Source organism: Pisolithus orientalis (assembly GCF_024613125.1).
Source record: "Pisolithus orientalis strain OTSU chromosome Unknown F5J12scaffold_36, whole genome shotgun sequence".
Lineage (NCBI taxonomy): Eukaryota > Fungi > Basidiomycota > Agaricomycetes > Boletales > Pisolithaceae > Pisolithus > Pisolithus orientalis.
In genome coordinates, this window is record NW_026260817.1 from 115,001 (window position 1) to 127,373 (window position 12,373).

The window sequence follows — 12,373 nt, forward strand, 5'->3', positions numbered from 1 at the left end:
TTTCAAAATTCAACATTATTGCCAGTTATTTCAGCAGAGAACATGAGATAAAACAAAGTATCTTTTCAAAGATTTTTTCCCCTATGTTTGTACAAAGAAAATTGTAAAATGCTTGCTGTGGTAATAGTCAGAGCAGGAGCAAATGTCAAATTAGTTGGTGGCAACATTTTGTTATGTTTAAGGTAACAAGGTACTCAGTAGCAGTTAATAAGGTATGGGAAAATAACCTTAGCCAAATCTTCAGAGTCACATCCTCCCCTGTCTCTAGATCACCATGTACTCCCTCAATGCCAGCAACTTGCAGTTTGGCTTCAACAACAGCTCATCATTCTCACCTCAGTCTGGTGACCTGTTCTTGGTCCCAACAGGCAACTGCATTGATGATAATCCAATATTTTCTTCTTTGCAGCACAATAGTCCCAGTGTCCTACCTTCTCAACAACAGCCATTTACACAATATTTGCCTCAGACTTCAATTAATCTAGTTAATGTAAGTATAGTGAGTTAAAACTAGGTGCTTACCATGTTTTAGAGTGCATATATGCAGCAGGAGTCATGCATTGCCTTTCTGCAAGATTGTTGCAATGTGCTGGAATGGCATTTGGTCAAGGTAACAACAGAACATGACACAATCAAGTAAGATATTAGTTTATAGGCTGTCTACTGCTAGTCATTACACAGGATCCTCTTTGACAAACTCACAAATGTAGTCAACTCAGGAATGTGCAATCCAAGTTTACTTGGGAGTAACTTGCCTCTACTTCTGATGACTGCAGGTGAGAAGCCTCCAATGTGTGAGACACACCCAAAGGTGTGGTTCTGGACAAGAAAAGACTATGAAGACTGGTTGGACTCCCCAGAGGCTGGAGGGAGCAATCATGGTCTATATGCATACCTTGAAGATGAAAACAGTGATGTTCCAACCTCAGAAATGCTACCCAGGATTCAAAGAGCTCTATGTGCAGGGTGGATTGAACTTACACAGTGCAAGATAGCACCAGATACTTGGGGAAGTGTGAGCATGACTGCCCTCCAATTCATACAGGCACATACAGAGAAAGACTTCCCCCTGTTCAAGCTTGTGGAAAGTGGCTGGAAACTCAAGCATCTGTGTACAAAGACATACTTGGCCTGGAGAACAAAAAATCTTGATGACCATGGCAACTTGAAGAGGACTACACATGATGTGATCAAAGGAGAGGCTCTTGATGATGACAACAACCTCAAAAGCCTCCCTCCTGGCAGTAAGAAGTGCAAGGGGCCCATGGACACTTCATTAATGCTGTCCAACAAAAAACAAAAATGTGAGTAATCCTATCTGACACCTTGTACTAATATGCAAAGCCACAGCAGCCTTGCAGCCCTGGGACCCATCAGAATCACTGAAGTTTGCAGCACCAGACTCATCATCCATGTCCATGTCCACATCCACATCCACATCCATGTTGACATCCCTTGGTTCAGCAGCTTGCATAGCATTGCCAATACAAGGTTTGCATCATATTCCTCCACAGCACCAACTTACACCCATATAGAACTACCTGAATACCCTGCTGAGACTGCTTCAGCACAATTGACCCCCCAGGATGTGGGTGCAGCCTTGGCCAACAAGGAAAACAATCCAAGCATTGACAATGCCAATATCCTGACCACTACCAAGAATCCTATTGTATATAATCCCTGTGTAACTTCATGCATTCTTTGGGATCACATTTACTGATTTTGGCATCAACTTTCCAGGAATTTACTTGCAATGGCTGCAGGGAAGGTCAACATATTGCCTGTCCCTCCCATTGTGGAGAGTCCATGACTTGATGCATGAGGCCCTTCTGACAGCATGTTCACCAATGTATCCAATGATTGCAAAACCAGTGTGAGTGACTCAACAACCAAGGTGAAGAAGACTCTATGGCCACTGGGCATGAAGAATGGATGGTAATGAATGCACAATGGCATACTCTTGACTTTGAATGGATTAGGCTTGGTTGAGTCAGCTTCCCAGTCCTCTATCTGCTGCTTCCATAGAGCAAGTTGCTCAGGAAACTTGAGCTTGAGTGACCATGTTAATTCTTCAAAGTCACATTGATGATCATTGTGCTCAGGGATGGCCTCCTTTACCCTCCTAAGAAGAGAAGCACCTATGATGAACAGGAGGTAAATCAGTCCTCAGTGAATCAATGGAAATGGTAGTGAACCCAGTCCAATAAGCTTTTTCCAGTTCCAGTCACCAAAGTAGTCATCCAGTGTGTCTTGATGATGACCAGGGCCCATGGTCTTCATGCTTGAAGCAGTGGGGTTAAGGTTTGCCCATCCATGCTCAGGTTCTTTGCCATCTGTCTGACCAACACCCTTGGTCCAATTGAAGGAGAAGGACCATTGGCATGAGGTGATGTGGGCAGGAAGGTGAAACTTGGGTATGAGAAATGTAACAGCCTGGTTGCATAAGTTTGACTGTAAAGAAGGTGGCATCTGGTCCATCTGCTGATATAACTTCTTGTGCCACTGGCAGGCAATGTCATATGAAACTTTGAGGACAGTTGCATCTGAGTGGTGTAGTGCAGATGCAAATGCATAGTCCATATTCACATATTTGTATGTTTTACACTCATGAAATGATATCACATTGGATGTAAATGATACACACCTTTCACCATATTGTAGGTCAACTATCCCATTTGGGAGCCTCATGCCATGCCTGGCACAAACAACCATGCCAATGCCAGTCACATTGCAACCCTTCTTTGACTTTGCATCTGCCATATTCACTACATTGTGATTTGAGCACATGCTTTTCTGGATTAAAATAAATGTTTGCAAGTGCATTCAGTGGACAACTGCATACCTCTTGGATATCATGCCAGTGGTCACTTAAGTATCTCTTGAACATGGTGTCCTCCACAAAATATGCCCAGCCCTGACTGAGGCTCAGATTGTTCTCATTATTTGAGACTGCACAATGTCTGAGGCAAAAGTTGGCATCAAGAGCAACAAAAAGTGCATCAACATCTCTACATAACAATTTAGTCAAATATCGGAGTTAAGATATAGCTAACCTTTCTGGTGACCCCATCATGTTCTTCCCAGGTTGAGGGCATGCTGGACATAACACTGCACATTCACCTTCTTTTGTATTTAAAACACCAGCAGGATCATGTCCTCATCCTGAACATTTGAGCATCTTGAGGTGGTGCCATTGATGGACAATTCTCAACAACTGTTTGTAATGAGCCTGACACAACTGAGCACAAACTTTACAACATGAACTGCAACACACCTTAGGTGGATTTAATCCAGTATTATCTGAATGATGTGACAAGGTGCTGTAAAACTTGTAACAAGAAAGCTTGGATTCTAATGACAGGAGATGAAAGTCTTCCAGGACTCAGAACATTGCTGCAGTGCAGGGCTTATTGGAAGTTGCAGGGAGCCAGTGAATGTGCAGCAATTGTTGTGTATATGAATCTGCAGTCTCACACCCACAGAAGGTAAGGCTGACAATGTGAATCCCATTCCTGTGCATAACAACAAACTCATCTTTCAGGACAGACTGGGGCCTGCAGCACCTTTTGCCAATAGGATGGCCCAACTGCACGATCAAGCCCAACTCCTTCAACATTTTGCTTGCGAAGTATCTGCCATTCCACTCCTGTCAATAGTATAAGTACAATACTCTTCCGAGTGTATTACCACTTACCCTCACACAGTGCAATGGGTGATCTCCATGACAAGTCACTACACATTCTTGGCAGTACATGTCAACTCCAAGGCAATCATCACAGCAGAAGCAAGCCAGTCAAAGCTTGCAGTCAGGACAGGTACTGGAAACACCACATCTACCTTCTACAGTGCAGGAGGGGCATAAACATACTGTTGATGAAAGCAAAAGCATGTATGTTTCATCTCCTCAGCCTTTTGCTTGTGAAAAAAGATGAGGATCTACGAATTTATGATACTGCTGAATCTCTCACCAAAATGATCAAATGAATAGCTGTATATATCATTGGTGAATCCGAGTGCCACATTCCAAGAGCTTTTGAATGCTGGGGTAATGGCAATCAACAAAGCTGACCGAAATGACTGCAGATTATTCACATCATGTCATATATGGTCCTTCATATATATGTTGATAGGTTGAAACTTGGGAGCCATGCATTTACAACATGTCAAATACAAGTTATATAATCAAAGAAGTGGGTAGATCTATTAACCCTTTAGGTAGTTTGAGCACTCCCCCTAGTCTGTTTCACTGTCACAGGTGAGGGAGAGCTGTTGATGCCCCTTTTGCGAGTTTTGGGCTGTAAATTTAAGGCCATAAGCAAGATGCTCATTACATAATGGAACAGAATGCTCACCAACAACACCTCTTTCTTGGTAACATCCCAGGTGACATTGGATGCCACCAGAACTTTAGTATCAGTTGGAGAATTGCTGTCATTGGAGTCATTGATAAGAATCTGAAATGTCTTGAGAGGGGTAAGTCAGTCATCTCATGCTCATGCAAACATCATTACACATACCATTATGGCTGGTTCCTCATGCATATATGAAATAGAGAAACTGTGGAGTCCCATTTCATTCAGCAATATCAGCTTGATGCATTTATGTGGCATGATAAACAGTGACTTGATACCAGTAACAAAGGACGAGTAGGGAAGGGGGGTTGAAAGCAAGCTGAACATGCAACTGCTGTAATAAATACCTGACCTATAGTAACATGCTTTTCATCTAGCCTTGGATTTAAAGTTGAAGAAATGTACATGTTGATCTTCAGGGTTAATCTTGACAACAGTGACATGACAGGTGGTTGGACATCCTTGGGGTTTGCAGTATGTTGATCTTCAGGATTAAAGTTAAAACTTATAAGGCAAAATCCTGGCGAAACAGCAGGTGATCAGACATCATCGACTCATCCTCAGGGTTTTTCAGTGATGCTTCTTTCCTAATCACTCACCTCTGAAGAAGTTTGTGTAGCACAGAGCATGAGCATTCCCCAGACTGTGGACTGTGGACTTTGGTGACAGTGAATTGCACACTGCCCTTAGCATTTGGCACCTGAGGTTATGTAATCTGAGGACTAATTGAAGCCTGGAGACAGTACTTAGATAGTGGACTGGTTATAAAATGAGAGAGCATGAGACTAGAATCACCTGCCATGCACTACAATGTCTTGGTGGGTAATCATAGGTGGGACCAAACCTGGCATTTACCATGGGTGGTGAGTCAGACTCTTCAACTGACTAATGCATACAGATAATGATGGAAAACCACATTGTTATAGTCCATATATCCTTTGTGGGAGGTCATCACCTCCACTCCCCATCACCATTGAGTGTACTTCCATGGACAAGGCAAAACTTGTCATGCAAACATTGGATAGCATCTTACAACCAATACTACCTGAACCGACCACCCATGACTTGGTCACCTTCCTCAACAAGTTGCCAGCAGTTCAAGACCTCCTCAAAGACACAGGTGATAGTTTCTACACAGTTGTTGTCAGAAACCCCCCTGGTGTTCATCGCACTGAGTAAGTGTCGCATACTACAAATTCTCCCTGACTAATCACAATCCTATACTAGAGAAGGAGCCAATCATGTGGGGAGCTCATTTCATTGGGCAAAATGGAAACAGACCAACACACTTCATGAGGCCTTAGTGTATATGGCAGTGAAGGGCATTGAGGATCAACTACCATGAGTGGTGACAGTAGACAAAGTAGCTGAATCCACCAGTTAGTGTCATATACTGTTCTCCCCACTGATGTTGTGCACTTACTGCAAATAGGCCTTCAAGACACTGATGTTGTGGCCCCTTGACTGACCCAATCTGTGCCTTCTCAAGCATGTGGACATTCCATGAGTGGTGGGTGGATGATGTTGTCCTTCATCAACATCCAACTTCTCACTTTGACCTCAGCTCTGCCTCTGATTCAGTGTGATTCTGGATCTTGTACAAGCCCAATTATATATGCACACATATGGAGTCTTAGGGGGATCACAGAAAGTCACCACCACTACTCTGAAAATACAGCTACCTGTATTCATGCCCAGGTGCTTGGTGCTCATGCAGCACAATATCTCACTGCTCATGGCTATATGCATGAGGCTATTGACACTATTATATGTGCATGTAATGGTGCATTAAGTGACCATGTATTTGCTCTTTGACTTTTGCAACATGGCCTTGCCATGGCAGAGGCTTTGTATTTGTGGCATTTGATTCAGTTACAGTGATCCATCTTGTGCTGACTTTTCTTGAACATTATTAGTTGTATACACAAATTAACAACTGATTTTTGCCTAAACATGTGCATGACTCTGCAAAATCTAACTATCAGACCAGGAATATGAAACAAAACAGCACAAAACACATGTGTATAAAGTCCCAAGATGTTCTGGAAGGTGCTATCTAGTGTCTGAATTCTTCACGCTACAGAACCTCTGGAGACTAAAGGGTATACATGCAAATGTACTAATAGGTATGAAGCAAATACATGATTAGGATTAGTCATTTGTGTGTATATGGTTATCTGCTGTAATAGGCATACATAGTAAATCTCCTGTCATGGTGACATGCTCTCACTACTCTGACAACTTTGACATGGGGTGGCCGAAATTATACAAAACACAAGATCAGAAGGTTTTGGCTGCTTGGGCTTATCAAATGAAATACTATCAGAGGTATCAAATCTATTTCTCTTTATTCTGAAGGACACTTCTTGGCTCAGGGCTGTTGTTCATCCTCAGCCATAGAGACAAAATCAACCTCAAGCTCAAGGAAAACAAGGCAGAGCCAAGAGTTCTTTCCAGTTGGAGGAGACTTCTTCATATGATCAGCTTTCTAACTAGTTGTCACAGTGAGTTACTTACTCTTATGAGTCTAGGGTGATCCATTTGGACACAGAACAATCCCCTGAACTGCTGTGTGCGCTCACTCCACTCCTCATATATTGTAATCCGACACCCTTTAGTGGTCCCAGTGAACAACAGGACACTGAACCATCCCCTGAACTGTTGTGCACACTCACTCCACTCCCCATATCCTATAACCTGACACCCTTTGGCAATCCTAGTGAACAACAGGACACAGAATCATCCCCTAAGCTGCTGTGTGCACTCACTCCACTCCCCATATCCTGTAACCTGAGACTCTTCAGCGATCCTAAGGAACAACAAGGATTTGGGCCCAGGCAGGTCAGAGGTACTCACCCAGAACAGTTTCATGCCTCATTGCACCCCAATAGGCAGTTTTGTGTCAATTCTTCATCATGCTCTGGGCCAGATTCCATTGATCAGATCAACCACTCGCTGAAGGCAATAATAGGGAACTCCTGTCACTCATTTATGGACAACCTATGCCAAAATTACATTGATAGTGGAGATTATTCAAAAATTTGGGCTGTTCTGTCCAAGGTGGATGGCTTGGAGTCATGAGTGCACATGTTGAAATGGCAACACTGGGATGACCTGAATGATCCTACCAAGGAAACATATGATCATATTCACTTACTATCATGAATTCTGGAGGACCACTTGATGAATGCTATGGAAGGTGCAGATGTAGCTGGGATACATACAAGAGGCATTTTATTGTTCCAGAACTACCCACTAGACACTATGTAGTACTACAGAATGAAGTGGTTCTCTCACTATCCAAATGTGCTGACCCTGCACTTGCCACAGTTTTGAGAACAACAACTTGTGGTATTTGATAATTGAAGATCTCCGATTTATCTGAATTGCCATCGCTGTCTTCGCTCTTGCACTTTTCTCCTACATGCTAGTTGCATAGTTACTCAGTGGCCATTCTGTGAATCTGATGTGTTCTGTAGTGGCTGAGATCTGTACATGAGATACATGGATGCATTGTACAAAGACACATCAATGCACTATGCAAGCATGAAGACAGATTACCATTGTTGCCTTCACTCTCACTCAGTGGCCATTCCATGAATCTGAGGCTTTCTGCAGTCACCAAGATCTGTAACATAAGATATATTGATATATTACACAGAAGACTCACCAATGCATACCTTTTAGGATCTGCATTAATTTTTCATTTTGAATGCAGTGGCCTAGATCCCTAATCAATGTAGATCACCTAGTGTAAGATAAGATGTGTTGATGCACTCCTTGTTGAATGCAACAAATGTATCAGTGCATTCTGCATCAACATGTTAAGTATAAAATGTTTTGTTTATATGCCTCACCTTGTCTCAACTCTCTGTCCATTGCATTATAACTGTCGGCTGCCAGTAAGTTTGATTTTGTTGTGTGGTATGCATTAGGGTTAGTGACTGGCATCACATTGTAGACATGCCAAGGAAGGAATGGACAACCACTGAGCAGAAGAAGTTTTTTCAGGACAAGTTAGTGCAGTACTTGAGTATGAGCACCAAGGAATACTCATGATACTGGCCAACTGTCTTCAAACAATGGTCGCAACTCTGGCCCGAGAGGGCTGTTGCATTCCAAGACCTCCCACCAGATGTATCATTGACTCTTGAGCAGGACAAGATCCTCAGAGATGCTGTCACCAAGTGCCAACAGGTCAGCAATATCACATTACTTCATGGAAGAGCTCACTGAATTTCATGCAGCAATTACAACAGTGGTTGTGCTGGCATGCAGGAGCTGGGAAAAATTGGGCTGTGAACAGGAAGACATTGACCATTATCAATGGCTTGATGAAAGCTAAAACTCGCATAAAAAAGCCACTGGACATTTATTCAAAAATGTACTATACCTTGTGGGTCAAGCCTGACATCTCAACTGATAGTAACATGTCCAGTCTTCACAATCAGATTGACAAAAAGTTTAGGGTGGAACCTCAAGAGATCCAAGATGAAGTTATGCACATCCATAATGAGCAACATACCAGTAGGAAGATGCCCCCCACTGAGAGTGATGATGAAATCAGTGCTGATGTTGATGCTGAAACATGTAGAAGGTGGGAACACTGGCTGTGATGCTGAGGGCAGTTAGTGTTCATTCCTCTTTCAGTAACATACAGTAGTGTGCACCAGCACTCATGCAGATTCTCACCCATTTGTCACAAAAGTCCAGCTGGTCCTTGTCAGTTCTGATGGGTGGGCCAGATCTGGCAGACACTGAGGAGCAGTGTGTGGTTGCAAGGTGAGCAAAGTACTACTAATTGTGTTTTAGCTCACACAACAGTGTTTGTAAAGCCTTCACATCAGGAAGAATAGATGTGGACTTAATTTTGCAGAGTCTTACCATCACTTTGACTCCACTGTGGTGCAAGCATATGTGGAATTCCTTGACTCCAAGCTTTGTAAGTTTTTATTCTTTAGTTAGAAAAGCCACAATGCTGACTGGGAAGATGATAATGTACCCATCATTGCAGCCTCCTCCATCAGCAAGAAAACAGGCCACAACAAGGGCAGTGATGCAAATGATGGTGCTGATGTCATGAAGGGTGACAATGATGATGAGCATGACAACCACAGGAACATGGATGACAAAGATGACACTGACATTGGTGAGGGTCAGGAAGGTAATGATGCAGGCATTGGCAAGGACAATGAAGGGGATGATGTGGATTGGTGATGACCAGGAAGGTGATGATTCAGGCATTGATGATGACCAGGAGGTCATGGATGTGATCAGGGAGAGTGGAGAACAGTAGATTATACTGTAGCTGTTGCAATCTTGGAAGAATGATGGACAAGACTGGTATGAAGACATTGCAGGGAGCAGGGAGGAAGGATCCATATGCTTCTTGGACTGGAGAGACTGAAACAACCACATAAGACCTTTCCAAGTGAATGACAGACCTGAGGTGACCAAAGAACATCCTCCTAGAGGTCATACTGACAAAAAGAACATGCTGCCCAAGCTGGATGGGCTGAGAGGGCACAGACAAGGGTGGGATGTACCAGGATGCTTCAGGATGGAAGCTGGTAGGAATTCCTGGCAGATATATGTAGCCATGGTCCCTAGCAAAGGGGACAAGTGAAATGACTGATGTGAAGGTGGCCATATCAGAAGAATTTAGTGAAATGAGCATCTTTTGGAGGGAATGCTGTAGAAACATGTGGAGTGTGCAAATCCTTTCCAATTTTGGAAGGTAAGATCACATGGCTGAGCACTACAAGCAAGTGTGGGAATGGTCTCAGTATCTGCAGAAATGGCAGAGATATGTTGAAAACTGGAATGCCATACACAGGCGCTTAAGAATTTTAACCAGTGCTTAACTTGCTCCCTTTCTTTTTCTTTGGCACTGATGACTTGTTCTTGTGCAAGGGATGACTGCTGACATTTCTGGCTGTCCTTCTTCGCATGAGGACTATGGTCTTCATCTCCATTCATCAGCTGTATCCATGTCCACCTCACCAAACACCTTTGGTGTGTGACACTGGGGTAGGACCAATCATTCTCATACCCTTTTGAGTGCTTCCCTTGACCATCTGGAGGTTGCTGATTTCACAGTATGAGGTCAGTTGTTAGAAATGCTACCCACTAGTGCAAGTCACTTTATCATTTAGCTCTATCAATGTCAGTACATTAACACATGTCAGGGCATAAATACAAATGCAACTACACTGGCCTTGCACAATGCATGGTGCTGCCTTCTTATTACTGCTCAATCCCTGCCTGCCTTCCTGCTGCACCATTACCTGGGTGCTTTGCCTGGATTATGATGGTGAATTTGGATGCTATATTAGCTGATGAAGGTGAAACAAGATGTTTGGTATCAATATAAGTATGGATATGATTGGGCAAGCCAACTGACAGCCTGGATGCAAACTGGGAGCTAATCCACCTTTGGGTGGGATCCTGTCAAAGAGATCAGCCTGATTGGATATTTCAGTTGCTTCATGGAGGTCTGAATGAATTCCTTGGCATGACCACACTAGTACTGAAATGCATTGAGACCAAACAAGGGTGTGAAACAACTTGGCAGCCAACCATCTATTATACACCATTATACATCATACCACATCATACTCCATGGAGTCCTGGTACAAATCAGATACCTGGGATCAGATGGAAAGAGATGATGCTGATGGTGAGTGAGATATAGAACCATCAGATGTGGGGGAAAGGGAGGAAGAAATGTTTGAAGTGGAAGAGTTGGAGATCCTTGGGCACCAATTCCAGGAATGGAGGCAAGCAGGGAAGAAGAAGCCTGCAGTTCTGCTATCCATATGGGAGGAGATGCAGCAATTGGACAGGAACAAGGAGTTGAGAGGGAGCAAAGTCCAGACCAAGTGCAAGGTATGCTCTAAAAGTTCTGATTCAGATGCTCACAATTCAAAGCACCCTTGTAGCTAATACAAGATTGGTTGAAAATGCCCCTCCATTCAAAGAAGCCCTGCATTACCCTTAGATCCAGTTACAAATACTCTGTGTGGGCAGTGGTCTGTGAATTGTACCAAGAGCAAATACAAGAGAAGCTTGCAAAAATGAAAGTAGAAGAAGGTGATACCCATGGAAGCAAGCAGATCCAACAGTATCAGAATGCATTGACAGCTTTTATTCAGGATGACCTGACCACTTCAGGTAACCCATTTTCATAAGCATTTAGGCTGAAGTTTTGCTCCAAATCATCCAAGCTAAAAGCCACTCAGACCAGGTCATCCCAGGGACATCTGACCATGTCCCAGGGCTATTTACAGTTTGCAGGACCTGGGATGTCCCATAATCCCAGCCCTTTGGTAATATATTTTGGGCTGTTCCATGACTTCCTTAGGTGTCAGGGGTTCTCAGCTCAAAAAAGTGCAGTTCATATTCACATTGAAATGCCACTTCTGAGCAGAAAAACATACAAGGCTGTCATGATCATCCTGGATGATGAGCACACCTGTCCAAGTGGGGGGATATGTGAGAGTCACTGCCATTCCAAAACCATGTAATTCAACTTATGTATTATGCACAGATTTGAAGAATACTGGGCAATCAGTATGTTTGTGTGTGATGTCATTTCCAGAACTCATACAATGCCCATGGCAGTGAGCATTGCATTATTGTAATGAATTTTAATGGATTCAAACCTCTCCCATGAGTGCCTATGTATGTAAGTTCCCTTGTTGACTGCAAGAGTGCTCCTTAATAAGATCATACTAAATGCATCTCAGCCCTCCTCTCTGAAGGCCAGTGGAATGTCCCATGATAGCTTCAGAGGCTATGATGGGATATCCCACCCCCCTCCCTGGAGACCAATGGGATGTCCCATGATAGCTTCAGAGGCTACTGTGGGACATCCCACTCCCCTCTCTGGAGGCCAGTGGGATGTCCCATGATAGCTTTAGAGGCTACTGTGGGACATCCCATCCCCCTCTCTGGAAACCATAGGGATGTCCCATGATAGCTTTAGAGGCTACTGTGGGACATCCCACCCCCCTCCCTGG

General features: G+C 43.5%; 5 protein-coding genes across 5 annotated transcripts; 3 read left to right on the plus strand and 2 right to left on the minus strand.

Annotated features, from left to right (window-relative positions):
* Positions 1 to 274: 274 nt before the first annotated feature.
* Positions 275 to 1,815, plus strand: F5J12DRAFT_785352 (uncharacterized protein; the record flags this gene model as incomplete). Its single annotated transcript, XM_051743225.1, has 7 exons — positions 275 to 490; positions 533 to 636; positions 682 to 1,015; positions 1,046 to 1,304; positions 1,345 to 1,491; positions 1,536 to 1,669; positions 1,741 to 1,815. 7 exons carry the CDS (start codon positions 275 to 277, stop codon positions 1,813 to 1,815), a joined length of 1,269 nt encoding a protein of 422 aa, XP_051596667.1.
* Positions 1,816 to 2,166: 351 nt separating this feature from the next.
* F5J12DRAFT_785353 (uncharacterized protein) lies at positions 2,167 to 3,754 on the minus strand (the record flags this gene model as incomplete). The annotated part of the gene is made up of 7 exons (XM_051743226.1): positions 2,167 to 2,793; positions 2,843 to 3,008; positions 3,054 to 3,096; positions 3,169 to 3,238; positions 3,275 to 3,300; positions 3,481 to 3,646; positions 3,695 to 3,754. The coding sequence occupies 7 exons, from the start codon at positions 3,752 to 3,754 to the stop codon at positions 2,167 to 2,169; spliced, it is 1,158 nt and encodes a 385-aa protein (XP_051596668.1).
* Positions 3,755 to 5,162: 1,408 nt separating this feature from the next.
* On the plus strand, positions 5,163 to 5,697 carry F5J12DRAFT_785354 (uncharacterized protein; the record flags this gene model as incomplete). Its single annotated transcript, XM_051743227.1, has 3 exons — positions 5,163 to 5,215; positions 5,279 to 5,527; positions 5,580 to 5,697. The coding sequence occupies 3 exons, from the start codon at positions 5,163 to 5,165 to the stop codon at positions 5,695 to 5,697; spliced, it is 420 nt and encodes a 139-aa protein (XP_051596669.1).
* Positions 5,698 to 6,723: 1,026 nt separating this feature from the next.
* On the minus strand, positions 6,724 to 7,223 carry F5J12DRAFT_785355 (uncharacterized protein; the record flags this gene model as incomplete). Its single annotated transcript, XM_051743228.1, has 3 exons — positions 6,724 to 6,840; positions 6,870 to 7,042; positions 7,121 to 7,223. 3 exons carry the CDS (start codon positions 7,221 to 7,223, stop codon positions 6,724 to 6,726), a joined length of 393 nt encoding a protein of 130 aa, XP_051596670.1.
* Positions 7,224 to 8,782: 1,559 nt separating this feature from the next.
* F5J12DRAFT_785356 (uncharacterized protein) lies at positions 8,783 to 9,569 on the plus strand (the record flags this gene model as incomplete). Its single annotated transcript, XM_051743229.1, has 4 exons — positions 8,783 to 8,949; positions 9,066 to 9,134; positions 9,188 to 9,294; positions 9,367 to 9,569. 4 exons carry the CDS (start codon positions 8,783 to 8,785, stop codon positions 9,567 to 9,569), a joined length of 546 nt encoding a protein of 181 aa, XP_051596671.1.
* Between the last annotated feature and the right edge of the window lie 2,804 nt (positions 9,570 to 12,373).